The sequence below is a fragment of the Seriola lalandi genome, unplaced genomic scaffold, assembly GCF_002814215.2.
Source record: "Seriola lalandi dorsalis isolate HSWRI2012SDOR001 ecotype SW California unplaced genomic scaffold, Sedor1 jcf7180002054835, whole genome shotgun sequence".
Classification (NCBI taxonomy): Eukaryota; Metazoa; Chordata; class Actinopteri; order Carangiformes; family Carangidae; genus Seriola; species Seriola lalandi.
In genome coordinates this window covers 568,234-595,250 of record NW_019525388.1, presented here as the reverse complement: position 1 = coordinate 595,250, position 27,017 = coordinate 568,234, and the positions used below count along the sequence as shown (strand labels likewise).

General features: G+C 38.3%; 1 protein-coding gene across 5 annotated transcripts; it reads right to left on the bottom strand.

Moving 5' to 3' along the window:
- Nucleotides 1-1,181: 1,181 nt before the first annotated feature.
- Nucleotides 1,182-25,773, bottom strand: gramd2aa (GRAM domain containing 2Aa). Of its 5 annotated transcripts, none has more exons than XM_087179413.1 (13): nucleotides 22,696-22,996; nucleotides 18,612-18,696; nucleotides 17,619-17,807; nucleotides 16,926-17,030; nucleotides 11,437-11,494; nucleotides 9,704-10,022; nucleotides 8,445-8,548; nucleotides 7,754-7,852; nucleotides 5,594-5,665; nucleotides 5,440-5,496; nucleotides 4,241-4,418; nucleotides 1,971-2,064; nucleotides 1,182-1,290 (listed from the first exon to the last, which is right to left on the bottom strand). In XM_087179413.1, the coding sequence occupies exons 3-13, from the start codon at nucleotides 17,642-17,644 to the stop codon at nucleotides 1,182-1,184; spliced, it is 1,221 nt and encodes a 406-aa protein (XP_087035539.1). In that variant the 5' UTR covers nucleotides 17,645-17,807; nucleotides 18,612-18,696; nucleotides 22,696-22,996. The 5 variants fall into 5 exon arrangements, with proteins under 5 accessions (XP_087035539.1, XP_087035540.1, XP_023282494.1 ...); XM_087179414.1 differs by having other exon boundaries at nucleotides 17,542-17,807; nucleotides 22,696-22,995; XM_023426726.2 differs by lacking the exon at nucleotides 17,619-17,807 and having other exon boundaries at nucleotides 22,696-22,995.
- Nucleotides 25,774-27,017: the final 1,244 nt, after the last annotated feature.

Here is a 27,017-nt window from a genome sequence, read left to right as displayed (position 1 = left end):
GTGGCAGCAAGATCTCACCAGAAAGAAAAACATTCAGTTTAGTCCACTTGTCAGTCAGAATATATGTCGCATGTCGCATATTAATTGATGAGTTATGACTGCTAACACCACTCACCTGAAATATCTTTGCTATCAGTCTTTTCAAGTAATTAATGTGTTGAATTATGTCTTACCTTTCCATCCTCACCTTTAGTCTCCACCACTGCTAAACTAAACTTCATCAGTGTTACAGAGGGTTCAACTGTAATCTGCTCTACACTGCAGCATCATGTGGTTAAAGATGAAATGTCTGTGTGAGGGACCAGTCATGGTAGACAATCATTATCTAAAGTAAAACCTACTTTATATTCAAAAATAAATAGACAGTCTGTTTGCATAGTCTGGAAGTGATCACTGAATAGGAACTCATTCCGCTGTGGGAAGGTCCGTAACATGCCCGGAGTCAGGTTGATGTTGCTCCTTTATGTGTTGCAGCTGGTGTGGGCTTTATCTGTTCTGGGCTTTAAGCTGGTCCTGGATCAGGGCATCAACAACTCCAAGCAGGGGAAGAATCAAAGACAGCCAATCTGATGGGTCACAGCGGAGAGCAGCGGTTACCTGGACAAGAAGAGAGCAGCCAGGTTAGTGGACTCTAATGAATAAATGGAGGGTAAACCAACAGCATAAACATCTTTTTTTATTTTTTCAGGCTGACACTGATCCCATTACACACTCACACATATGCTGATACTTTACACGTGGAAACCAGCAGAATTTCAAACTAACTAAACTCAAACCTCCTTGTTTTACTCCTTTAAAACCCTAACCCTAAGCATGGACAGGAGCTGCAAATTAGCTTCAGCTAGAAGCCCTTTATAAATCATATCTGATAGTTATTTTATTGATGCAACAATATCAAGGTAACAGTAATGTCCCTTAAATAGCAGTGTTATCAAATACAATATAACAGATAATAATACAATACAATAAGCATAACTCATCTTATTACAAATTAAAATCTAATTGTCTCAAACCTTTGGTTTATTTTGTCTCCAATGTCTAAATCTCATCTTTCATTGCACATTAAATGTCCTTATTTTGTGCATATTAATGTATTGTCTTTTTTTTTTTTCCCCCAATAAAAAAACAAACAAAAACACAAAAACAAACTCAGATGTACTGATGATGTTGCTGATGTAGTGTTACCTCTCTCTCAGGGGCAGATTTGGGTTACTGAGGAAGGACAGCTGTTGCTCCAGACTGCACACACGAAAGGCCAAGTAGCACGATGACAGGATGAGGAGAATAATACTGATGAAAGAGGAGGAGACACAGATAAATTCAGTTAAAGGTTTGAGGATTATTATGACATTTGAATGCTCTGTTGTGGAGGAAGAGAGCTGCAGTGCCTTCGATGAACACTGGGAGGCAGTGTTTGACTTGCTGTCAACATATTATGGCTCCACACTGTCCTTGATCAACCCTCTTTAAGTGTATGTCTTAAAGGACCACAGCAGTGTTTTTGCAAAAACTAAAAAGAAATCGAATCTAAAGAAATAAGAAAAAATAAAATCTACAAAAAATAAAATAAAAAAATAAACCTGCACTCTCCCAGTAATATAATATGTCATTTATTCATCTTTTAAGCATTAATATATAGAGTTAGGTCAGGCCACGGCAGCGTCCTGCTAAGCTAGAGTGCAAGTGGAGTAATGGCAGCATGATAGTCACTGAGACAAATTATTTGATGCATTGCGATGAATCTTAATAAATAAATTAAGTCTCATGACAGGCAACTTCTCTATGTAAAAATGCAAACTAAAAAGTGTTTTAATAGCTCTGCTCCGCTGTGTTCAGTCTGACTGTTTATACCTCCATGTTAATGCGCAGTGTGTGTGTGTGTGTGTGTGTGTGTGTAGCTGTGAGTCAGCTGTTGGAGGAGGTGAAGGTGTTGGTGTTGTTGTTGTCTGTGTGTCCCTCTCTATACTCACAGGAGGGTGAAGAACTTGAGCAGCTGGTACTCCATCTGGCCCAGCTCTGCCACTGGCTCTGATAAAAGACCTCTGTCTGTCTGCAGAGCTCGCTCTGTCACATGCACACACACACACACACACACACACACACACACACACACACACACACACACACACACACACACACACCATAAACCATTAACAGTGCTTGGCTTGACTACACTACATGTTTCACTTTTAATAGTGCTGGCCCACCTGTTAGTGTACATCTGAACACATTTGGACAGCGCTCTCTCACAGCTAATGGTCTGACAATATGCACTCTGGAGCTCACAAATGAATCACGGTATTTAGGCAGTCTGATCAATTATGCCTCTCAAAGCGTACATGTTGTTGTTTATACATATGTAATGCTGGATATTGCAATTAAATCATATTAACACTGAGCTGACAGATCCCAGCTGCTGCCTGCAAAGGTTGCCATGATGAAAATGAAACTTTGTGGTTGTCATGGGGTAAAAACATAAATAGTTTTAAGACTATAATGTTTTTACTGTTTGTTCATTCATTCTTCATTATAAATAAACTGTGAACGGTATACCCTGAGTTCATTATTAAGTCCCTACATCTCCATTACTATTGCATCCTAGCTGACATACCTTGCTTCTTTTGGCATGGGTTCTATATATGTATAACACAGGTAATTACATCACTTCCCAGCCGTCCACTCCACTTGTGAGCTGTGATGATAATGTACACAAAAGCTCACAATGATTAAATATCCAACTACATTAATGTAGGCGAGCATTTAGAAATGTTTTAAGGTCTGTCAGCATACAGCTGATAAACTGTCCTCGGACAACTTTGACAGCAGACATTGTTTGTGATAATCTCCACTTAATCTGCATCCGCCCCAAGCTTTTTAATACAAGCCCCCACACGATTTAATCTCCATTTGGAGCTTAATGTGTGTCATTGCGTAAGAGAGACGTTGCCATCCAAAAGCAATTACTCTGTCTTTTGCTCTCTCTGGCTCTCTGACACACACAGACACGCAATATTCAAATGAAATGAAAGATACACACACAAACATATGCATCCACTCAACTCAACACTACATCTATGTGTCACACAATAAATGTGATTTGATGAAAACAAATATTCACACCATTATCCTATAATGTAAGTGACATTTTGACGATGCAACACTGATTTTGTCCTCACTTATTATTCACCTATTGCTACTTATTACCTGTAAAACTTTTCATGGATTACCACTTCCTTAACAGGCAGAATGCCTTAAATCTTTTACTCCCCCACTTATACTTATACTACATCGTTTTATCTATTTTATGTTAATATTATTTTGGTAATTGTTTTCTTTCTTCTTTTTAAGTTGTACTTTTAATTTCTACGTCTTTCTTTAATTGTATAGAGACACTATGTGATCGTACACTCAAAATGAACTTACTCACTCACATTTTGGTTTACAGGGCACAATTCTCTTCAAACTAGTTATTGAATAAATCCTTTCAGGGCTCTTGTTGACGCAACTTTTTTTTTTTTTTAATCAGTTTCAGATAATGGTGACATCTTGTACAGACATGCTTCGGCTGCAACTCTAAAATCTCTTGATGTTGTCCACCATACTGCTCTCAGGTTCATTACTGGTGATGCTAATAACACTCATCATTTCATCCGGTACAAAAAGGATGGATACCTGGAACTAATTACAAAGCACTTTAAAAATGAATCTGTTGGTACCTCTTGGTCATTTTAGATTCTTAATCTCTAACATTTAAATTTCTGGTTGCACCTATTTTATTGATTCTTGTCATTACATTATTTATTAATTGTATTCACCTGTTTATTCTAATTAATGTTCTTTTATTTTTATCTGCTTGACATCCTTGTAAATGAGGGCTTTACCCTCACTGATTTACAAGTTTAAATAAAGACATAATAACTGAAAGTATCGGCCATGTTATAACTCTAGTACTGTGTTAACCAGGAGCAAAAGGCACATTCAAAACTGCCTTTGAATTCAAACTACTTTTGAGGTGCAGCTTGATTTACCTGACTATTCATCGACAGTAGTAACCAGTGATGTGGATATTTCTTATAATAAACGTAAACATAAACCATGCCAACAACTTTCAGCAAATTATTTGCAACCTCCAGCCAATCAGTTCTAACAAGAACCAAAAAGTGTGTGGCCTTGGATAAAGCCTTGGACTTTGTATCCATACTCTGACACTGCATTTTCACTGTATGGATCGTTTTATCACCTTCCAGCAGCTGCTCTGATTTGAAGGGTGTGTCTGTGGCGCTCAAGCTGCTGGTGGAGTTCCCCAGGAGGTCAGGAAGGGAGGAGGACACAGACACCACTGAGGGTTTCCTTCTCCACTTTAACACTGATGGGAATTCGTCGACCACTGGGAATTCGTCTGGAGTCGGGAACTCGTCCTGTGGCACAGAGGGAAGAGGAGGATGTATTGGAAAGATAGGGATCCAGACTAAAGGAAGTATAGGTAATAGGTAAATAGAATCATTATAAATGTTGGTAATCCATTAATATACACACATGGATTTCTCACTTTCTAATAAACCATAATTCTGCACTTATAAATGTATGTAAATGTACATACCTAGATAATAAATGGATTTTGGTCCAGACAAGTGGTCCAACAGTCATGGGGATTTTTCACAAAAAAGTTGTTCTTATTAATCGTTTACAACTGGTCTATAAAACATTAGAAAATTATGTTTTAATTATTTATAAAGTTGTAACTTGATGATTTATTAGAAAGTGGTACCATTCATTTTCAAGCTCTGAACGCCTAGATCTCTATTACGCTCAATGGGAGCCTGTATGAAAGCTATACTGTAAAGAGATATTCAGCAATATTCTGGATATTTGGAATATACAAAATCTACATTTATTTCTTAATATGATTTGGTATTATGAATATAATTCAGGCAATTTAACATTTTCTAACTTCAGGATTAGCAAAGCTTTGTAAAACCATCACAATATGCTGGCAACGTGAACAAACATCCTTTTTTCTTTGAACACTGTCAGCATAGATTAGAGCGTGATCAAGGATGAGCATGTTAACGGAAATTAATTATTCCTCGATACAAAAGCTGTTCTGTCGCAGAGCGGCCTATGGTACACACACAGAAGGTGACTTCACAGAGCTCTTTGATAGCATCTTGCCGACTCGGGGGATAATTCACTGCAAGGCTGCAGCTGTAATACAATGATCTATTGATCCTGTCTGTGTAAGGAGGTAAGTCAGCCTTCAGGTCAGGGGTAGTTGTGAGAGTTGTCAGAGGCCTTTAAGCCAACATGAAACATGAGAATGAAACGTTACAGATAGTTCAGATTGGATTACGAAATGTTCCACTTTGAGCTTTACTTTTTTATGGTTTAATGATGGTTTATGAAAGAGCTTCTCTCTGTGAAAGACAGGTTGTCACTGACCAGCGATAAGGTCGGCTCCTCCATAAACTGCTTCAAGCTCAGACTCTTCCCATTGACCTGGAGAGGGAAAGGAAATCACCCCTTCACTTGACATGTACAACACACAGTATATAGTCTGAATGAAGAGTATGCATGAGTGTGCACGTCCTCTGACCTGTAGGTGTGTGCAGATCCTGCGAAGGACGTCATAGACGCTGTCTCGTGATAGCAAAGATACGAATACATACTGAAGAAATAAAAAAAGAGAAACAGTGACATAAAACTCGTGTTGATGTTTTCTTTATAATTTTCATTGTATTGTGCACAGTAAAACCTGAGAACAGTATACACGGAATAAAAAAGATTTTGAAAAATCAGTATATTGAAGAATAAAGAGAGTTGTGTTAATGTCTATCTGCATGTAGAACATTAACATGACTGGGCAAGGGTTAAAATTTGCTAGAAATAATTTGGGTGAATAACACTTCAGGGATTCAAAAGCTTTAATCTGGGGCACAAAGAGGATATTTCTCTAATCACATTTCTGTTCCAGTTTATTTTCTCATGAAAAATGATGAATGGCAGGTCAGTGACAGCTTACCCAAATATCTCTCTGACCTGGATAAATTTCATTGTTATCTAAAAAAGTATTTAGGAGCTTTTGAAACACTGTGTTACTGTGTGTTGACTTTTATCAGATGTTTTTATCCACGTCAGTTCATAAATGGTCCTGCTGCATCTCTCATGACAGTCATGCGGGTAAATGAGATGAAAAATTACAAATGAGCCTGAACTTTGTTGTTACAGACACAAGTTGTGAACTTTTTACCTCATAAACAGAAGACCCAACCTCGGTCATTTTTCAAACCTATGCAGTATAGTCACACTGTATAGGGGCATGTATTTGTGTGTAGTTATGTAATGCATATTACATAATCATGCAGACATACAGTGGGGTCCAAAATGGGAAAGTAGTCTCAGACTTTTGGACCCCACTGTATAAGGATAGAGATATTTGTCCTTGTAAGGTATGAAACACATACTGCATGTCTCACATGCTTTGACAAAGGTGATTCTTTGTTGGGAAGCTGCTGCTCTGACCTGCTGCGTTGGCCAGGGGTTGATTATCTGCAGTTTGGGCTGATGGGCTCAAATATTTATGTAATATTTCACTTATTTGCTCATTTTATAGCAGTAATATTCCAACCTCATATGTGAACGACTGTTTGACATTGCTGATTGACGGGCTGAGTTAACATGTAACCTTAAATAGAGAAAGAGGGGGGAAGCATGTGACCATCTGAAGGTGAAGACAGAAACCTTATATGAGGACATTTTGCATGCATCTGGAAAACTAAGTGTTATATAATTCACACATAGTATAGCATCTTGTGTGGTAAAAAAAAAAAATCAGCCCTGTCATTATTTTTTATTAATAATTAATTGGGCACTTAAAAACATGTATAACATGCCATTTCTGAACTCTGTGATTCCCATAATGCTGAGGTATGGGTGTGCTGAGGCAGCAGTCTGCATGAAGTATATGAAATATGTCGTTACAACTAGAAACATGCAAAATATTCTGTGATCCATTGCTGTGAATTATGCAAAAAGGTCTGCCAATGGTGTGAGAAAAAACAACAAGCATCAAAATCAAGTTCCTACAAAACCCTGTCTGATGGTAAACTTAAGGAATCCAAATCGCATCATGTGCTTGAAAGAGCACTATTTGCCTTTTAATTTGGCTCTGTTTATATGTTCCTATCTGAAAACAGGACTGCAAAGAAAGATCTTAATTTTTCTGCTTCTTTTCACCTGCCAATACCTGTACCATCATCCATATGAAAAGAATAGACAGAATTGAGCTGTAAATTGCAAAAATGCTAACATACTTGTGTTTTTGAACTTCTCCAGAGCCCAACTGGGTGTTGGGGGTGGGAGATTTTGGATGAATCACAGTGTTCATTTTGTGTTAAGTGGTGTAATGATACATTAGATTTTAAAACATGCTAATATTGCTTATCGACTAGCATTATTTATGGGTTGTTGAGGCCAGAACAGAGTTTGAAAAGACACATTATGTCTTTGGAAACACCACCACCTGATGACAGGTTGAATTTGACGTGATAGAAAGTTAAGAGGCCTCTCTGAACGTTGCTGTAATGGTGGAAAAACCCTTCATTCTCTTGTGCTGCCAGGCTGGGACTCTACTCTGCGTCTATCTATAGCATGGTGTTGTTTTTTCCGTCACACCTCGCCTGGAAAACACACCACCCATGCTGCGCTAATCAGCATAAGTATTTTAATTCACAGTGACTGCGATGGGAGTGTTTACCTTCTGGCCGGTGTCTGTGGTGATAGCCAAGCCATTGGGCACGAGGCCCGCTGTTTTGTGCTTCTTCACCAGCCTCACAGAAGCGACAGGGATAGCCACCTAGAGAAGATGGAAAAAAAAGGCACAAAAATAACAGAGACACTCAGATCTGAGGAATCAAACTTAAAAGCAAGACGATGAGAAAATGGTAGGTAAAGGAAAAACACCAGTGCGTATTGAGTAAATGGTGACAGCAAAGACAGACATTGAAGTACACTCAGGAAACACCCCCAAAGAAAATCAGTAGAGGACATGAAACGTGTCTTATTTTAGTCAGAATGTAAGGAATGCAGTCTGAATAAGAAGCTTATTGTCACTAAGATGACAGCAGAGGTTTAGTTTTAAGGAAATGAAGGAAAAAGAACAATTCACAGCATATCAAAGAGAAAATCACATAACTTTGAGGTTAAAGGTTAAAGAAAGTCTACCTGCTCTCGGTACATAAGCTTAAATCCCAAACATGTAGAGAGGTATTTTCTATGTGGTAGAATTAAGACTGTGACACTGGAAGCCAGTCTGTAATCCTGACTGACTTTCAGTTCAATAAGTTGTCAGGTTGTCCAACCAGCTTGTCAGATTGTCACCCGCAGTCACTTGGTTCAAGGTTGTCAGTCATTTTGAGTTTATTAAGCTGCCTGTCAGTCATTCATACCTTGATGTCTTTGCCAAAGAGGTTGGCACAGAAACACAGCCAGTTTCTGGAGATGTACAGTCGGCCTTGTAGAAGGATATCTCTGAGAAGAGCACAAGAGTACACTGAGGACAGAAGAGAGAGAGAGAGAGAGAGAGAGAGAGAGAGAGAGAGAGAGAGAACGATATTCTTACTACAACTATAAACTGGACAAAGAAAAACATACAGGTTTAATAAGACAATGTCAGATCCCTCAAACTGCTTCACTATTAATCAATTTTATAATCATTCACCTCTAAAGTTTCACATCATAGGGTTTATTTTCATGGTTTCAGGTTTCACAGAGCATCAAAGGTTATGATAAACCATGTTGAAGTGTGCGAACAGCAGAATTGATACTGTGCAGAAGAAGCTGGTTGTGCTGAAACCTGACAGTTCAAGTGTTAATCTGAGTTTAATCAGATTCACAGACCCAAAGGGATAAGAATCAAGGCTGGATACAAGTCAAGAGCGCCACTTCAAACCAATAAAAAGTACAAGAAAAGCAAAAATTACAAAGAACTGCACTGTACAACAGTTAAAAGGTTTGTTCAATGTGGCTTTTGGAGCATGAATATTGTTAAAGATACCTATATGTTGAAGCTGCTGACACCTTCTACAGATATTAAGAATTGTTGGACATTTTCAACTAAGATTTTGCTTTTCCACCAGAATCTTTACTGTTACCAAGGTGGAGAGAGATATAAATGAAATCATGACAGGACACTGAAAATACAACAATTATATGAATTGATAAAATGTGCATAGACAATGAAATATCAGTGTAGATTTGAAGACTTTACCTTTACATGGTCAGAAAATATTTCTAATGCCCATATTTTTCAAGAGCCAAACGGGAGGTGTTAAAATAGCTTGCTTTATTCCAAACCCAAGCAATACATTGAATTCTTAACAATATAAAACAGACAAATAGTAAATCCTCACAAATGTAAAGCTGGAACATGGGAACTTTAAAATTTGTGATTGATTTTGTTTGATAAATGACTTGAAGATTAATCAGTTATCAAAATTTCCAACTGAGTAATCATTTCAGGTCCAGATCACATAGCCAATATGTAATATTCAATAAAAGGACAATATCAGTCTCATGTTAACAGCTTGCAATCAATACAAATGCATAACAGGAAAATGAAATGGTATGAGTGAAGCTGAAACATGAATAATAAAACATATGTTGCAGTACAAAACACAGTCTTAAAGTTGGGTAAAAAAGACAGTACCTTTCATGAGTATCTCATCCTTGGGCACGCACTGGAACAGTTTGTGGTACTGGGAGTTGTACTTGCTGACAGTCTGTGCAGAGGGACAGGGCAGAGTCATGAGCAGCTCCTTGGCGGACCGGCCTGCCTGCACAGCACTAGCACCGCCGGCACCACCAGCCACTCCGCCACCACCGGCCACTCCTGCTCCGCTCGCCGCAGACACCACCCTCTCCCTCAAAGGACGCGAGCTCTGCACCAGGCTCAGCACGTTGGCACCGTACACACACACACACTCGCGCACATCCAAGGCCTGGAGCAAACCGCTGCAAGACACACACTGTTCCCCTGTCGTCAGTCAGTACGGGGCAGAGGTGGACGACTGCCTCTGTGCAACTACCTCTAGTCTACATGCACGTACAAACACACACCTGGCACTAATGTGCACACCTACATCTACATCTACACACACACACACACATACAGACTACTAAAGAGTTACAGCAGCAGCGCCTCAGTTTACAGCCACTGAGCTCTTTCTCAGAAACTACAAGGCTCTCTTTCTCTGTCTCAAATACACCTCCAGTGACTCTACACTTTGCAGCACCCAGCTGACACCCTCCCTCTCCTTCTCCCTCCTCTACACACATACACACACTCTGCCCTTCATCATTCTGAGCTGAAAAAAAAAACACACTCTGGCACACACAGGCACTCTGCACTACTCAGTTGAAATCCTTTTCTTCCTCTGCCTTTTGCCTTTCCTTCCCTCTATCTGTCAGGTTCTCCTCCTGTCTGTAATGTCAGTCTGTGACACCTAGAAGTGCTCGCTTTCCAAGGAAATTCATACACTCTCCTCCCTGAACACAACAAGAGGTCTCATTCATTCCCTGCTCTCCTCCCTCACCTCTCAAACTCACCTCCAGTCCTTGATATCGCTGCCACCACAATATTTTTCCCTATTTCTCCATCCTGTCCTGCATCTCATCTATCTTTCCTTCAACGTGTGTCTGCTCAGTTTGCTGTTGTCTGCAGCTCCTGTTTTTTTCTTTCTATTAATAGCTCATGCTAGAGCAGCTTCTGTCCTCAGTGATATGGTGCTTACAGTAAGTTACGGTAAAGGGCTCAATCACCATTGTGGGCAAGCCCGGAGATGATGGTGACTATTAATGTGATGTTGCAGAAAGTGAAAATTTTGGCAACTTAACCCCCTTTATTTTACTACTCATGATGTGAATTTGTTTTGTACTTTAGTCTAAAGTGACAGGTGATGATAGATGAGAAAATAAGGAGGGTAACTCACAGAAAACAAAGTAAATCCAATATGCCAATGCCAATAATATAATTTGTTCTCCATTCAGCTTTATAAATTATAAATGAGCTTGAAAAATCTCACATTGGTCATTTTTCACATATTTATTAGGGCAGCATGTCATTTTTGTTTTTGGCTTGTTAGCATGCCATCATATATGATTTCTAAAAGATAATTAAGTAAATAAAACATTCACCAGATTGCAATCACATTTTGGCATATTTGTTGCAGCTTTTTGTCAGCTTTTGCATCCAATTTTAAAGCCACATATCAGTTTGAAATGTATTTAAATAACTGAAGAATTGAGAGAGAAATCACAAAATAATCTCCTCAGAGGGAAATTGGCGTTTTAACAGGTAAATAAACTGTTTATTATAGATTATTATAGATATAGAAACATTTAGGTAAAAGTTAATAACTGGCTGTAGGAGACCAGACTCACCGAGCCCCTGTAACATTTCTTTACATCTTCATAGGACAGGTCTTCAATCAGTTGAAACCTGTGATGGAAGGAAAAATACACTTAGAATTAACATGACACTTCTTCACTTGTGTGTTTACCTCTCAATAATGGTAATTCTGCTGAGCGCAAAATATACCATTCATCTACAAGTCTTGACAATGCACTACTGGGGACAAAATAAAAAACAAAAAAAGCCTACCTCAATATATTCATACAATCACAATTAAAGGCAGATTAATACCTTAATCTGGCTTGTAGAAGGCAAAAATAGTTCTTGGCGGCATAACAAATGGTGGTTAGCTTGTGTGCATGTGTACAGTATATGTGTATCTCTCTGTGTGTGTCTATATGTACATTGCATGAAAATCCCAGCTGGGTCACAGCTTCCACATGACAAGTTAATCATCGGCGTGTGCATAACTGCAGGGAGATGAGGGCTGTCACAAAACAACACAATCAAATATTGAGTTGTTTGAACACAAATAGTGACCATGCCAGGAGATTATCCATGTTGTTCTTTTTATAGTCAGAATACATAAAAGAACACACTCACACACACACATCACTGGCATCACGCTTGCCTCAGGAGGAATATTCAGAGCAGTGCAGCAGATGTCACAGCAAGATACTCATATCTATTGCTTATGCAGACAGAACCATGCAGCAGATAATCAGCCCTTTAAGGTAAATGGCATTGAATTGAATTGCTGTCACAGTTAAGATGCTTTAAATAATAAGACATGTATGCTGGAACAATAAAGTCTGAATGGAAGCATGTTTCTGAGGGATTATTCCCTGACAGAGACTTCCCTCTCTTCCTTTATCTGTCTGTGAGTGCCAGGTGATTGATGGTGAGCAGAGGACAACGTAACGCAACACTGATATGAAAACACTCCTGCTCAAGGAGATACTGATAAAACAGAAGCACTGGCAGAGCCAAATTGCAGCTTTGTGTGCACTGTGATGTATTGACTCACTCTGTGGAAGCCATTCTTCATAGTGAGGAAGAGAGACAGCCATCAAAACGTAGATGACAGTCAGAGAAAGCAAGCAGAATCCAACAGCAATTATGTGAAGGACACAGGAAGATTGGGTTGAGCCTCAGTCTTTTAGCACAGTAGCCTATTATATACTGTATTTAGTATCAAGTGCATATTTAAGGCACGTTGTACAGGACTACCGTTTTTAAACAAGCCAACTGGATAAAGCAACTACATTACTAAAAGGTGCAAAAAACCTTTAACTCAGTAACTTTACCCTTAGTTGGCGAATCTGAAGCTGCGAAACGGACACGAACCTGTGTGAAATCAAGGACTCACTGTTTCCAAAATTAACACCAAGTAAATCAGTTGCTGTTATCATACAAGCTGCATATGTACCATGCTAGACCAACAGAGACGTTGACAGCCGTAGAAACAGTAACTAAGGGGGGCGGGGCTTAGCTAACGGTCCATTGGCACAAACTTAAAAAAATAACCCTTGATAGCCTCACTAGCTAGCTTGTTAGCACGGGCCCATTAAACTTTAATGGGCCCGTGCTAACCAGCTAGCTTTAATGATTAAAGCTTTAAACCAACGCAGCATCAAGTGAAAAGTATAAAGACAAAGAAAATCATTTCCTACATTTCATCCTTTCACCCTTGCTGGTTCTTTCAGAATATTTCTAAACATAGCTTTTCGGCAAGAACCTCTATCATAATATAATAGCACCACATTTGTATTCTCCTTTACTGTATATAGCAAGGTGCCATTGTGTTAAAATGTCCTTCAATGTAGCTTTAGTAGCAGTAGGACTGTCGGATTGTCCTCTGGGTAAGAAGATAGTGTGATCTCTGTCCCCAAACAACCCTCCCTGACTGCTTCTTTCAACATTGCTCTTTCTTACAGTGGAAATTAGTCTGTCATGGTGACATCCAGATAATTATCTCAGAGGAATGATCAGTCTACTTTGAACTTCAAGAGTGAGAAATCATCATCATCAGAAATGATATTGAAATGGAAACTGGATCATGCATCAAATAATATTCATAGCTTTGTTTTAGTTTTCATTTTGTCAAGTGTCTTTTTACACTGACTTGAGGCAACAGAGCTTAGCATCTTAGCATATAATATAATTCTATTCATTTTCAAAGTTGAAAGATTAAGAGATGGCCAACAATAAAATTAAATTCTAGCTGAGCCTTATGTCAAAGTGTGACAAGGCAGCAGTTTTTAACTTAACTGTTAAGTAAGAGGGAGAGAGTGAGACTTATAAAACATGGTGAGATTGAGAGTGAGATATACAGTATATAAAGAACAGAAAGTGCTAATAAAACAGTGCTTATTACAGACCAAAGTTATGAGGAGATTAGGAAGAGAGGATAATAAGCTGCTTAGATTGTCTCCTCCTGCTACAGTGTAAGGCAAAAGAAAAGGTAGAAATATGTTTTTTTAATCTAATTTTACAAACACACTTTGCACAAATGATACAACTGCACTGTGTCCAACATACAGGGGTTTGACAAAATGATCTTAAACCGAAGGTCCACTTACAGTACTAACTTTCAACTGTATGACATGGTCTTTGTCAGCAGACAGTTTACTGAAGTGTCATGGAGACAGATGTGTTGACATGAAACTTCAGTAGCTGTTTTCATCCGTAGCACTTTTAGGACTTTTGTGTTTAACTTGTGTTAAGTTTAGCACAATTAGTGCTATGAAAGCAACTATTGAGCTCACATGACAACAGATCTATTTCCATGACAACTAAGCAAATTCATGTGACGTGGTTAAAAACCATGGAAAATTATACTAAGTGGACCATAAGTTTGGATTGTTATGTCAAATTACTATTGTCAAAGTGAAGTAGAATGTCTTCCACGATTGTTGTACTGGATTGTAATATATTGCACAGATGTTGCTGTTATTGTGTTTGCATCTGTATGAAATGTACACAGTACTATACACGAAGTTTCATTGTGTCCAGGTGAACATTTCTTCAGTCATTCATCTATTCACCCGAGCAGGGTTAAAGTGTCAGGGAGCAGAGGGGGTTGACAGATGCTATAGCTCTGTGTGTGTGTGTGTGTGAGTGTGTGTGAGTGTGTGTGTGTGTGTGTGTGTGTGTGTGTGTGTGTGTGTGTGTCAGATTGGGATGAGGCTGTTGTTTACAGCAGAGCAGTGCAGCTGTGACAGTGCTGCCAACTATCCTGCCAGATCTGCTGGATGCTTTATATCACATATTTTTCTTTAAAACAGCTAGCATCCTGTATCCATCCAAGACTTGTCTTTTCCCTGCTGTTAAAAGTGAAAATATTTCTTATGTTACTCTCCTGTTGCACATTTAATACATTTTGTTTTTCCACTAGAACATCATATTGTGGAGAATTTACTTACAAAATGTACTTTAAATAAGTAAAAATAGTGAGATTTATACCTTAAAAGGTCAGAATTCCCAAACAATTTCAAAGCAGTCATAATGAATTCAGAATCTATAGAGTAATCCATAACCAAGCTAAATTACAGCAGAAATTAAGTCATTAGTCAAAGTCAAAAACTACCCCTTATTTAACATTTCCAACATTTGATTATTTTATGTAGATAGTCAAATTCATCATTTTCCCCTATTAAAACCACCCTCCTAGAAAAGACATCCCATTATCTTGTGACCATGTTATGAACAATAGTGCATGTGTGCTGATCTTCCAGCCTGCTGGTTGCTGCCTATAAATAGGATCCACAGTGGCTCTGCATTCCCAGGTGGAGGAGAAGAGAGTGATTATTAAAAACACAGGACGCTCTGTGGGGACTAACTGGCTCTCTAGTCCTCGCTCTCGCTCTCCATCTGTCTCTCTCTTTTACACAAGATCCAGGTCTTAATCAATACTGCTGATGCATCTAGGTGTGTGAATAAAGAAAACTGCTACAGGCAATTCCCACTGTGCCGTTAAGAGAGCTGTGAATGCGGTGTGTCACGGTATAGGCCTTTCTACAAAGGGTATGAACACGGTCATGCTGGGATAATATGTGGGGAAATCATGGACACTTGTCAAAGAGGACAGCCTCAACGAAGTGTCACTTAAAGTTTATTTTTGACTTTATTCCAAGGGTTTGAAATTGATTCACAGGCCCAAGAGGAACCATCAAATTTTCCAGCTGAAGTAAAAACATGAAAATCACTAAAGCAGGTTTGTAAGGTTTTCACACAGCAACAGCAACAAAGCCAGGAGGCTCTGTGGACTGTACATGTAGTGAACCTGTCTGAGTCCTCCACATGAGGAATAATAAGGCATAATAACCTAAAAATCAAGGATCAAAAGACTTTGATACACAGGTGTAGTTATGACATTAAGGATCAGACTATTCCCCTTATGAGCAAAGCAAAACGTCGCCTGCTACAAGTGTGTGTGTGTTCATGTATACGCATGCGCCTCGTCCATGTATTTCAGTGCCCTTGGCTGAGAGGCTGGATAGTGAAACTAATTACAAGCTCAAAGAATCCTAAATTGAATCCTAAATTAGAAAGCGAACACCTCCCATCGGTGGGCCGGTGTAGCAGTGGACTCCCAGTCAATAATTTAACTGGAGGAGAAGAAATTGGGACTGAGAGATGTGGATAGATTCACTATGAGACAATGAGAGAGACAGGAATGATGAAGGATTATGGGAGAATTTTCAAATAATCTCTTGATTTTAAAATCAAACTATTAAATTCATAGATCAGAGTTCTCATTTGAGACAAGACTTATTTTTTTAAAGAAACACTTCAAACAAATGTGGAAATGAAGTCACTGTTTTGAAGCATTAGTCAAGGTACCCAAACAGTTTAAACACTTACTTGAACAAACCTTTACAACCTGAAATACTGCATACAGCACCAGAGGAGGGTCAAGGTGAGTTGGGCACAAAACAGACACACTACTTGCTGAGTGATTGACGTTTGCATAAAGCTTTCAAGTCCCTCCCATTCACTGAGTATACCAGCACACACCATGCTTCAGTGCTAAATCCCATCCCAGGACATATTCACAGGATTACACTGCTCCTGCTTCGAATCCTTCTTATATAACACACAAGCATATTCATGCACTCTGCCTGCAGTCATACACAAACATTGTGCATATGAATATCTGTCACGGAAATATGTTGAAATTGATTAAAACACTATATAACTAGTTTAATTACAATAATTTACTGCACATTTTACAAACTCATATATTTACTCCCAAGGCCTTTGGGGTAAAGAAAAAATGTCCTTTGTAAATCTGTGTTTGTGGTTGCTTTGTATGCATTTCTCTGCACATATTTGACCATTGTTTAACATCAAAAACAGCTGAAACAAAAGCACAAAATAAGTGCTGTGAAAATAAATCTCCTAGGGCTGTAACCCATGACCATGCACAGGATACAGATGGCGTGTAGGGCAAAAAGAGCCTGGAAAGACAGCAAGTATTGCAGAGCAGTGTGTTGTTTGTGTGTGTGAGATTTGCCTGAAGTGGCCGTGTGTGTCGTCGTCCTTGGAGGGGTCCAGGTCCTGAGTTGAGAGCAGGCCTGTGTCTTCACTCTGCTCCTGCTGCTCTGTCATGTTCCTGGCCCTGAATACACAAACACACAGCTCTAAGTTAGCAGCAGGCACCAATCTCTGCTGGACTTTCATGTACACTTGTAAAAAATTATGTTTGTGTTTGTCTCAACGTTTGGCTTCAAATAGACCTCTTCCCAAAAAGCTTATGGGGCAAACAAGTGGACTCTGTCTTCAAAATCAACACAGCGGTGGTGCAACATTCAAAGTCTGATTCTCCTGGTTTACATTAAAAAATCTCTATTCAGCAAAATAAAACTGTGTTTGTATTAATGGGGTCAATGTCTGCACTCACACAGATGTCCACAAAGAAATAGAGCAACTCAAAGGTTGTGCAGATGGCTGACCTGATGTACTGTTGTGAGCTGACTCAAATATTTTTTAAAATGTTTTACACTTCACACTGAAACTTTGCAGGACCAAAATGTTGCGTGAAACAAACTGCTACGAAAACCAAAAGAAGTAGAAACCAAGGATATGACCATAAATTGTGTAATTTCAGATGTTTTCAAGCAGACACTTACATTTCTTCCTGTGGGTGGTGATTGACACCGAGTAGAGCAAAGTATGATACACTAAAAATAACCAAAAAACACTCAACTCAGACTCAGAGAAGGAATGATTCATCTGAAAATCTGTGGGCTGTCAGCTTCATGTTTGCTGTGATGGATTATGTGGCTCAGGTCATTTTAAAGGCTAGGTGATTCTGCTTTGCATACTGTTTGAAATGACAGCAAATGGTTTTCTGTTCGAGGGGAAAAAGCCTTGCCATCTCCATCTATATTGGGACCTTAAAAGCAATGGAAAAACAGATGTGAACACTTGACGAGATCATACCTTTTTTGTTTTTTGTACAATGTGAAAGGCAGTGGTATTATTTATTACTGTTAGCTAACAATTTCAAGTGTTTACCAATTACTTTTATGTAGCTATTTTAAGCTAGCTACTGTTTCAATTTCAACTATTTCAACAGTTTAGTTTTAGCAACCTTTACTATTAGCCGTTTCATATGTAAATCAATTACTTAGCTAACAGTTTTATTTGTTTACCCAGACAATGTCACACTATGTTAAACTATTTTAACAATTTGTGTTTGACTTTCAGTTAATTACATTTAAATTGTTTGTCCAATACTTTTAGCTAACTACTTCAAATGTTTAACCGTTGCTTGTTTTTAGCTACGTTAACTAATCTGTTACTTTTAGCTAACTAGCTAGTTCAACTGTTTATCCAGTGCTTGACTTGTCAAGTTTACCCTTTACTTTTAACTAACAATGTTAATGGTTTGTCCATTTGTTTTAGCTAATTCTGTCAACTGTTAATCCATAACATTTAACTTCCTATATCATCCAGCACTTTTAACTGTCTATTTTGACAGTTGGTGAACTATTTCTACCATCCATTACTTACAAAGCTATAAAGCTAAATTTTCAAATGTTTATCAATTACTGTTGGCTAACATTAACTATGTCAACTGTATATCCAATATGTTTAACTTCTGATATTTATCCAATATTTTTTAACTATTTAGTTCAACCTTTATAACTATTTCAATTTTCATTTTAGCTAACAATTTCAGTAATTTATTCCTCACTTGTAGTTTATGTTTCATCTTCCCAGCAGCCCCCTGGCAACTGTATCTCCTAGGGTACACGTACCCCTGGTTGGGAAACACTGATCTGCATGATAAATAAGAAAGAACAAGCTGGTATTACCCTATAAATGTTTGTTGTGTTGTCATATTACAGCACAAGTACAGGGAAGCTTTAAACCTCACCTTCACATCAAATGTTTCTTTCTTTTCAAAATGCACACACAAACACACACCTGCCCTGTGCCATATTTTCCTCTGGGAGAGGGGAAGTCGTTACCACCTGTTCTGGTATAATTACAGGTGCTGATGGAAATAGGCCCCTGCATGCAGTTTTTCCAATGTATTATCTCTAATTGGCCAGAAGCTTTACGTCAGCCCCTGACCTGTTCAAACAACAGGGGCTTCCTGGTGCTAGAGGTTACATTTGACTGGTTATCTGTGATCACAGAGGGGTGAATGGGAGATGAACGACCTGTTGTAATAGATAAGAACATGTTTGTGTTGTAGGGTCTTTTCACCTTAAGCCTGAGGTTAAGGGATTCAGGAGGGGTATCTGACCCCAGATGTGAACCTAAGGGTAAAATGAAGGCTCGTGGTACTACTGCAGTTCACTTGAAAACAGTGTGCAAAGGATATAGTAGGCTTGTAGTTGTGCTTGACTACTCTTTGAAAGGAAATGGTTGGGTTGGAGTATTATCATGAGATTCCAAAGATCACTGGTGAAGATATTCCTTAAAACTATACTTGAACTAATTTGCATGAAAATAACTTAGAGTGCTCTTATTGAGATAGCAGAATACTTCACTTTGTAGCTTTGGATTGTGTCTTTTCTTGTCAACAAAAGAATCCTGATTGAATTTAAAAGTGGGGCAGGTGCAAACTTGCAAAATGTAAATAAATTAAAATTTTTCAAGAGCCATGTCATTGATTGTGCAGGTTTCAGACAATTAACCAAAAAAATAATTAGATTGCTAGATAACTGGGTGTTATTTAGTCTGAGTGGGTTTCCTAGAACTGGGATTAAACAATTGATCAAAAAGTAAACAATGAATGTTGCCTCATCTACACCACAACCTGTAATTTTCTCTCAGACATGTTACTATGTTAATACATCTGTCAGTATGTTATTGTTTGCACTTGAAACTCTAACTTAACTTTGTTGTTTGCCATACTGCTGCCAAAAACGATGAGTTCCCTCACAGTACTAATGGACAAATAACCTAATTTTCAGGTTACTCCTGTTTGATACTGAATTATTTAGTTAGCAAACTGTTTAGTGCAAGATGTTGTTTCCTATTTGGCAATGTGATCGGAATGTTATACACGCAACCAAGTTTCTATGAGGAAAGAGGTTGTTAGATCTCATAGTCAATGAGCAAATGGATCTGTCGACCAAAATGTGCTCCCATTTCCTGGAGAAAATACCTGTGTGCTTGTGAAATTATACAGTAAAACGGTTGCATGTGATGGATATTTCTTTCCTGCCACTGCATGAGAAAATAACCTCAGGTCAGATCTATAAAGATGGTCAGGTGCTCCTGTAGAACATTATAGAAAATAATAAATTAATGGCTGGCAGTGTATTTTTTTTCCAGCTCAAAGGGGGAATTTTTGTTCTACTAGAAACATACCATATAATCTAACAAACATGTAAGAAACACCTAATAGCTGTCAGTTTATGATTAATTATTCACAGCTCTGTTTTTTAAATAAAACTTAATCTATGTTGAGAAATCTGAAGAAAATGAAAATGCTGATATATTCCGGGGAAATAGAAATTTGAAATCACAGGAAAACCATTCATTCCACCACTGTGAGGCCAGAACAGAGTGGAGTCATGACTGAGATGACCAACCACAGGGCCTGTGGGGTGACAGGGCAGCATGGCCATATCGACCTTATTGGGGCCCACGGAGGTTCTGCTGAGGTCTAACTACATGAAAGTTAACTGAAAGGCTTCAACCAATCCGTCTCTCCTCCTCCATGTCCTTCTTTGTCTCTGGAGACAAACATTTTGTGCTGTCACAAGACATCCTCCAATCCAATAAACTGTAATCTTGTTAAGGTTGCTAGCCACCGGGATTGTTGCTGAAGAATCACTGCACTCTCTCTGCGTCCGGTCGCCCATTTCCGGAAAACCTCTGCCACTAAGTTGGTGTTGTTGTCACAATCTAATGTCAAGTCCATTTTTCAGGCTACACTGTTCTATATCAGGTGTGTGATGCCTCCCACTTCATGTACACATACATTACAAGCCGCTGACACTGTCATTTAAATGCACTCTTCCTCTTTGCCCCTCATTGATCACAGGGGCTCTTGTGTCAGGTCAACAGAGAGTATCCACATTGAGACATATGACCAAATCACACATTACAATAATTGAGATGAGTCTTCATTAACTCAGTCCTCAGTCAAGGTCACTAACAGCCAATGGTTTAGGACTGTCAAGACAGCAGGTACACAGCTTTGTAAGCAATGCGGGCCGCTTTGTTTACAGTGGGTAGTAGCAATGGTTAAATATGTCTAAAAAGCTGAAAGTGGTTTTGTCTTATTATGGGACAACACTAAGTCGTCTGCAGTCTGATGTTGGTCTTTTCACAAACACAGACAATCTATGAAACAGAAGCACAGCCTTTGGACTCTGGGATACGCTGCTTGAGTCCTCCTGAAATAACCTCCCCATTGTGCAAGAACCTCAAAACAGCCTTTGATGACAGATGTGCGTTTTTAAGTCAGCACCAGGCTCCAAATGTTCTTCTTACTGAAGACTACATGGAGCACATTCATTAGCCTACTGTTCAGTGTGAAATCTTAACCAGATTTCAGGGGAAAAGGAGTTTTGCAAAAAGCTAGTTTCTGGTTAAGTGTTTTAGTTGTATCATAAGGGCACAAATCATAGTCATTTGTTCATTTTAAAAGCATATTAACACTTCTGTTGGGAAATAGCAGGCCTGATATCACTAGTTTAAGTAACATTACAGACTGACATAAATATAGTATTGTGTTTCAACTGTCAAAAGTCATTAGTTTTACTACTTTACCCTTGACTACATATACACCTGGCTCCTGAAATGTAGTACATGCTCTCCCTCTATAGCACTTTGAATATGCCTTTTATTATTAAAAGCAAAAATGACGTCAAGTTTGTCAACAGAAGCCAGGTTAAGGTCGGAACAGAAGCAAATTTTCAAGATAAAAGTTGAAAATGATTCACTTTTGGAATAAATGCAGAGTCTACAGCGCAACAAGGGGCAATACAAAAATGATTTATATTGAATCACACTCGCTAATAATAAAATGTCTAATGAGAGAAATGACACAATTCTATTCTGGTGTAATTCGTTATTGACTAATATTCTACAGTACTTTATGAATTTAAATAATAAAACCATATCATACTAACATTTGGTTCGAATTTGTTAATAGAACTGCATAAAAATGAACATATTAGACTGCCCGACTCTAGTAGGCAATTGAATTTGCCTTGAGAAAGATCAGGTATGGTTGAAATGTCACTCATATGATAAAATTATTGGAGCTTAGTGTTCAGTTATCTTCACTTTTATTCAGATTTTTGCATGCATTCATTAGACAGCTTTTGCTGACTGTGACCAACAATTATTTTCTTTGCCAATTAACAGTTTTATTGAGTAACTGATTAATGTGCGAAGTCCACAAAACATTTCCTGAAGACCAAAGTGATGTCTTATCATCTATGATAATGTCTTGTTTTGTCTGACCAACAGTGTAAAACCCAAAGATATTCAGTTTACTGTCAAAAAAGACCTAACTAACCAGCTAATATTCACATCTGAGAAGATGTTTGTTAAGCAGTTTGCTTAAAAATGACTCAACATGACTCAACATTAATTTTCAGTCAGTTGACTAATTGATTAACTGGCTAATGGGTTCACCTCCAATTACTGAGCATCATTACCCACTGATTAAAAAAGCCAAAACAACATTTTCATGCTTATCCTGATCAGTGACACCCATAACTCATGACTAGTGCTTTTATTTTGAAATCTTTCTCGGAAGGCCCGCACTTCCTCTCGCTAGCTTGTCACCGGGTAATGTCTCCTACCTGTAGCTCACGAGCTGCCGCGACGTTGACCGCTGTTTTGTTGCTTTGTAGCGCCACGTAACTCCTCAGGTCTGTGCAGCATACCTCGGTGAAATTATCGTACTTTCTTTATCCACGAAGAACTGACAAAAAAAACCCCATTAAGCTCCAGTTCGAAGAAGTCGTTAAAGCTGAAGCAGAGAGTCGCGCTGGCGGAGCTGTAACCGCCTCTGAAGGGTGTCCGACACTGGAGAGGTGGGTTGAGCTTACCTATAGCCCAGTGTGGGCTGTTTACTCACTGCCAGGGGATTAAACGGCGGCTATTTTCTTCCCACAGTTTCCCAGAATAACCTAACGAGCGCTCATTAAATACAGCTGCAAAACTAACCGGAAAAATACTGCCAAGGCCCTTTTCTGGTTTCACTTTTAATTGTGAAATTCAGGTTGTTCCAACAGAAATGTCTCACTTGAACTTGTTTTGCAGTGATATATATATATTTTTTAAACAGGTCATAGATACTTCAAGTCGAGGATTTTGTGAATTATTTGTATTCCACAGGTGTAAAAACAAGAACAAACTAACATTATAAGGCAACATTTCAGTATTTGTAGTGGTGTAAAGTAACTAAGTACATTTACTCAAGTTAGTATAGGTTTGAAGTACTTTACTTAAGTATTTAAAATCTCTGCTACTTTCTACTTCTACTCCACTGCATTTATATCACAGCTATTTTTACTTACTCAAATTAAGGTTTTACATTAAAACTCTTATAATATACAATGCTTTGTTAAAAAATTCAACCAGCAGTTCAACCTCAACCTTTTTGGGTTTTTTGTCCTGACACTAAAACTTTTCTGCTACTTTTCTACCACACTACATTTCAGACAGAAATATTGTACTTTTTACTCCACTGTATTTATATGGCAGGTGTTGTTATTATTGCATTGAAAACATGATAAACTCAAAAAATACAACACTTTGTTAAAGGTTAAACCAGCGGTTCCCTTCCTGTTTCCCCCCTTACAAAGAAGCAGTGTTTTATTGTGTTTGTTTCAGATGTCCATGAGTTGTTAAACTTCTCCTGTTGTTTAAATGTTTTTCAAGTTATTCAATATTTAATATTCAATAACAACAAATATTAGAGAAAAGTCTAAAAAAAAAACTGAAAACAGATTTGTGTATCAGAATTTGTTTTATCCTCTTTCTTGTGCCATTAGTCATCTCATGATCTCACAGATTTATCTTGTGACTCTTTGGAGGGGCCTGACCCTTTCATCTGGAACCACTGGACTAAACAATGTTACTGTAAATAACTGCCTCCGTGTGAGGTATTGGCTGATGAATGTTGTTGGCAGACAAGTAGATGACAAACAATGTGAACTTATTAACGTAGTGAGTTCATATCTATGGAAAGTATTGGAGGATTAGTCTAATAATCGTTATTCACAGAAAGTTATTTGATGATAACAATGTGTTCATGTACACTGCTCAGAACTTCTTTTAAATGTCTGCTTATTTAATGATTTATTATTTTATTAATTATTTGATCTCATTTTACATTCATGTTTTTAATGTTTTTCATTTTAGATCAATTATTTTTTCTTTTATGTTTTTATGTTCATTTTATGTCTTTTCTTCTCATGTCAAGCACTTGGTGCATGTCATTTCTCTGTTGTTAAGCACTTTGTGCTACCTTTCTTGTATGAAAGGTGCTATACAAATAAAGTTTATTATTATTATTATTATTTATTTTTATTATTATTATGTAAAAACCTGAATTATCTTAAGTTTTCGGTGATAATAAGTGAGCAACTGTCAAACATAATGTTGAGCTCTGGTAAAATGTGATGGTTATATTATTATTCATTATAGACTAAATAAGGGTAGAGGAAAAAAACATTGCACTCAACCAAAGACAAAAAAAGAACTGAACACTGTCCAAAAGCTACAAAATGAATCACACACAGTATAGACTAAACAAATAATGATGGAAAAAATAATAATAATAAAGAAATCTCAGTACACAGCTAAAAACATTCAGCCACTTTCCATTCAGTCATGTTGAGGACAGTTCAGGCTCTCAGGTTAAAACACAGAGGCACAGTCCTCCAGTTTGTGCAGTTTGCACATGGTGACAGAAAAATATTGTAACCCCCCTTTATGAATTATAAAATAAAATTGTGTAACTTAACCACAAACCAAACACTGCTACAAATGTGGATCATATTAGCTTCACAATGCCAGTTAGCAGCATTTGAATCACATCCAATGAGAGCTGAATCACCTGAGTCCAAACTGCAGGTGCAAAAACTATTTAAGTCTGGGAAACAGGGTTTTGCGATGTGTAGCGACATAACGACGCTGGGCTCAACGTCATGATGTCTGTCAATCTGCACTGCTGACATGTTTATCTTAACCTGCCCTCCATGTTTCTACTCATTTGATACCGAGGAGCAAAAACACTTCAATCGCTTAAACTGGATATTCTTACTGCTACTGTATATAATAATATATATTTTAAAAGATCAGTATTTATCACTTCATTGTGACTGTCTCCCTGCTTCCTCTTAGTTTTAAATTAGATTTTTTTTTGCATATTTAAAAAATCTACATCTTGTTTTTCACTGAATGTTAAAAAAAAAAAACATGAGGCACGTCTTCCTGATATTAGCTATTAAGTTTGCACAATCCACATCTCATTTGGCTCAGTTTCAACATCCTTCTCTGACACATCTAACTCACATTTTTTGCGTCTCCTGCTCTGTGATTGGCTGCTAACTGAGCATCAATTGCTTTTACCTGGATTCACCTTGTCAGCGTAACTCATGACAAGCACACCAAATATTCAGCACCTTCCATTGTTCCTGCTGTGTGCTGTTGACTGACCTGGCTCTGCTGGCTGCTATCCTCTGACTGCAGTTACCATGAGGCTGGCGGTAGTTGGGGAGCTGGTAGTATCTGTCCTGGCCTGGGGCCTCGTCGGCGGGCAGGGCCTTAGGGCTGGCTGCGTAGATAGTGCATCCCATGAACACCTCCTGGAAGGCAACCTTAGTGTCCTACAGCGAGCGGAGGAGAGCCGTCCTCAAGGTATCCTTCCTGTGAGCGGCCTGTCCTGTCCTGATGCCAGCCAGCTGCTCTGTGGAAAAGCCACTGGCTCAGCACATTGCTATCTTAACCCCTCCTTCCTTATGAGTCTATCCTGCAGCCAACCTCGTCCTCTCTCTCTCTCTCTCTCTCTCTCTCTCTCTCTCTCTCTCTCTCTCTCTCTCTCTCTCTCTCTGTCTCCCTCCCTCCCTCCCTCCTGCCTCTGCAGAGCTGAGAGCAGAGAGGATAATCAGATTTCACATTTACACTCAACAAAATCATCCCCAGCGTAATCACTCCCTGTCACTGATGTTGCATTATGCTAATGCACAGAGCGTACTCTCAGTTCAGGAGCATTAGGGCCAGTTAAAAATACCCTAACTTCCTGATAGAAGTGAATGCCACAGCAGACACAGATAAAGTCTTAACAGTGTGTGTTCGTTAACTGATGAACTGCTGACAGCTGGTCAAACACACAGCTTGGGCTGCAGCTAATGATCATTTCATTTTTCAATCTATTACTGTCTGAATATGGTCGGAAATGAGTGACAACTAATTTTCCAGTGCCTAATGTAATCTTCAAGTTGTTTAGTTTGACTGACCAAAAGTCCAAAACTGAAAGATACAGTATTCAATTTAAAATAAACCGTGAAAGTGAAAGTAAACATACGAGAAGCTTGTGCCAGCAGATGAGGCATTTTTGCAGGATTATTGATTTAAAGGTCGCCTCAAACGTGTTTCAATACATAACATAACACATCACTCAGCTTTGAATAATAATTTGTCTGACAAGGTTTTTTTCTCCAAAAATAAATGAATAAAATCACTCAATCAATAAATTATTAACAAATTGCACCTACTCCTCCCTAATTGAAAAACATAAAAAATCCAGGAGTTGGGGGAAGTTTTCAGTGATTAATGGGTGATCAAATTAATTCTTTGCTATATACATATATTATATATATTGTATATGTTGTATAACATGACATTTGTATTGTGTTAAACTCCTGGAGTATGTCAGTTAGGACAGACTGAGGCCTCTTTAGAGACACTGCTCTCCTGTGGCCAAAACCCACAGTGCAGTTTCCATATGGTAATAAAGTGTATTTCTACCAATCACTGTTCGACTACTCCAGGAAAGGAATACTTTTCTACCTCCTGTGTTCTGGTGACTCTTTTCTGATACTGTGTGAAATAATGTAATAATAATATCGAATAAAAACTACCAAGGTCAGTTTTTAGAAATCAACCTGTCAGA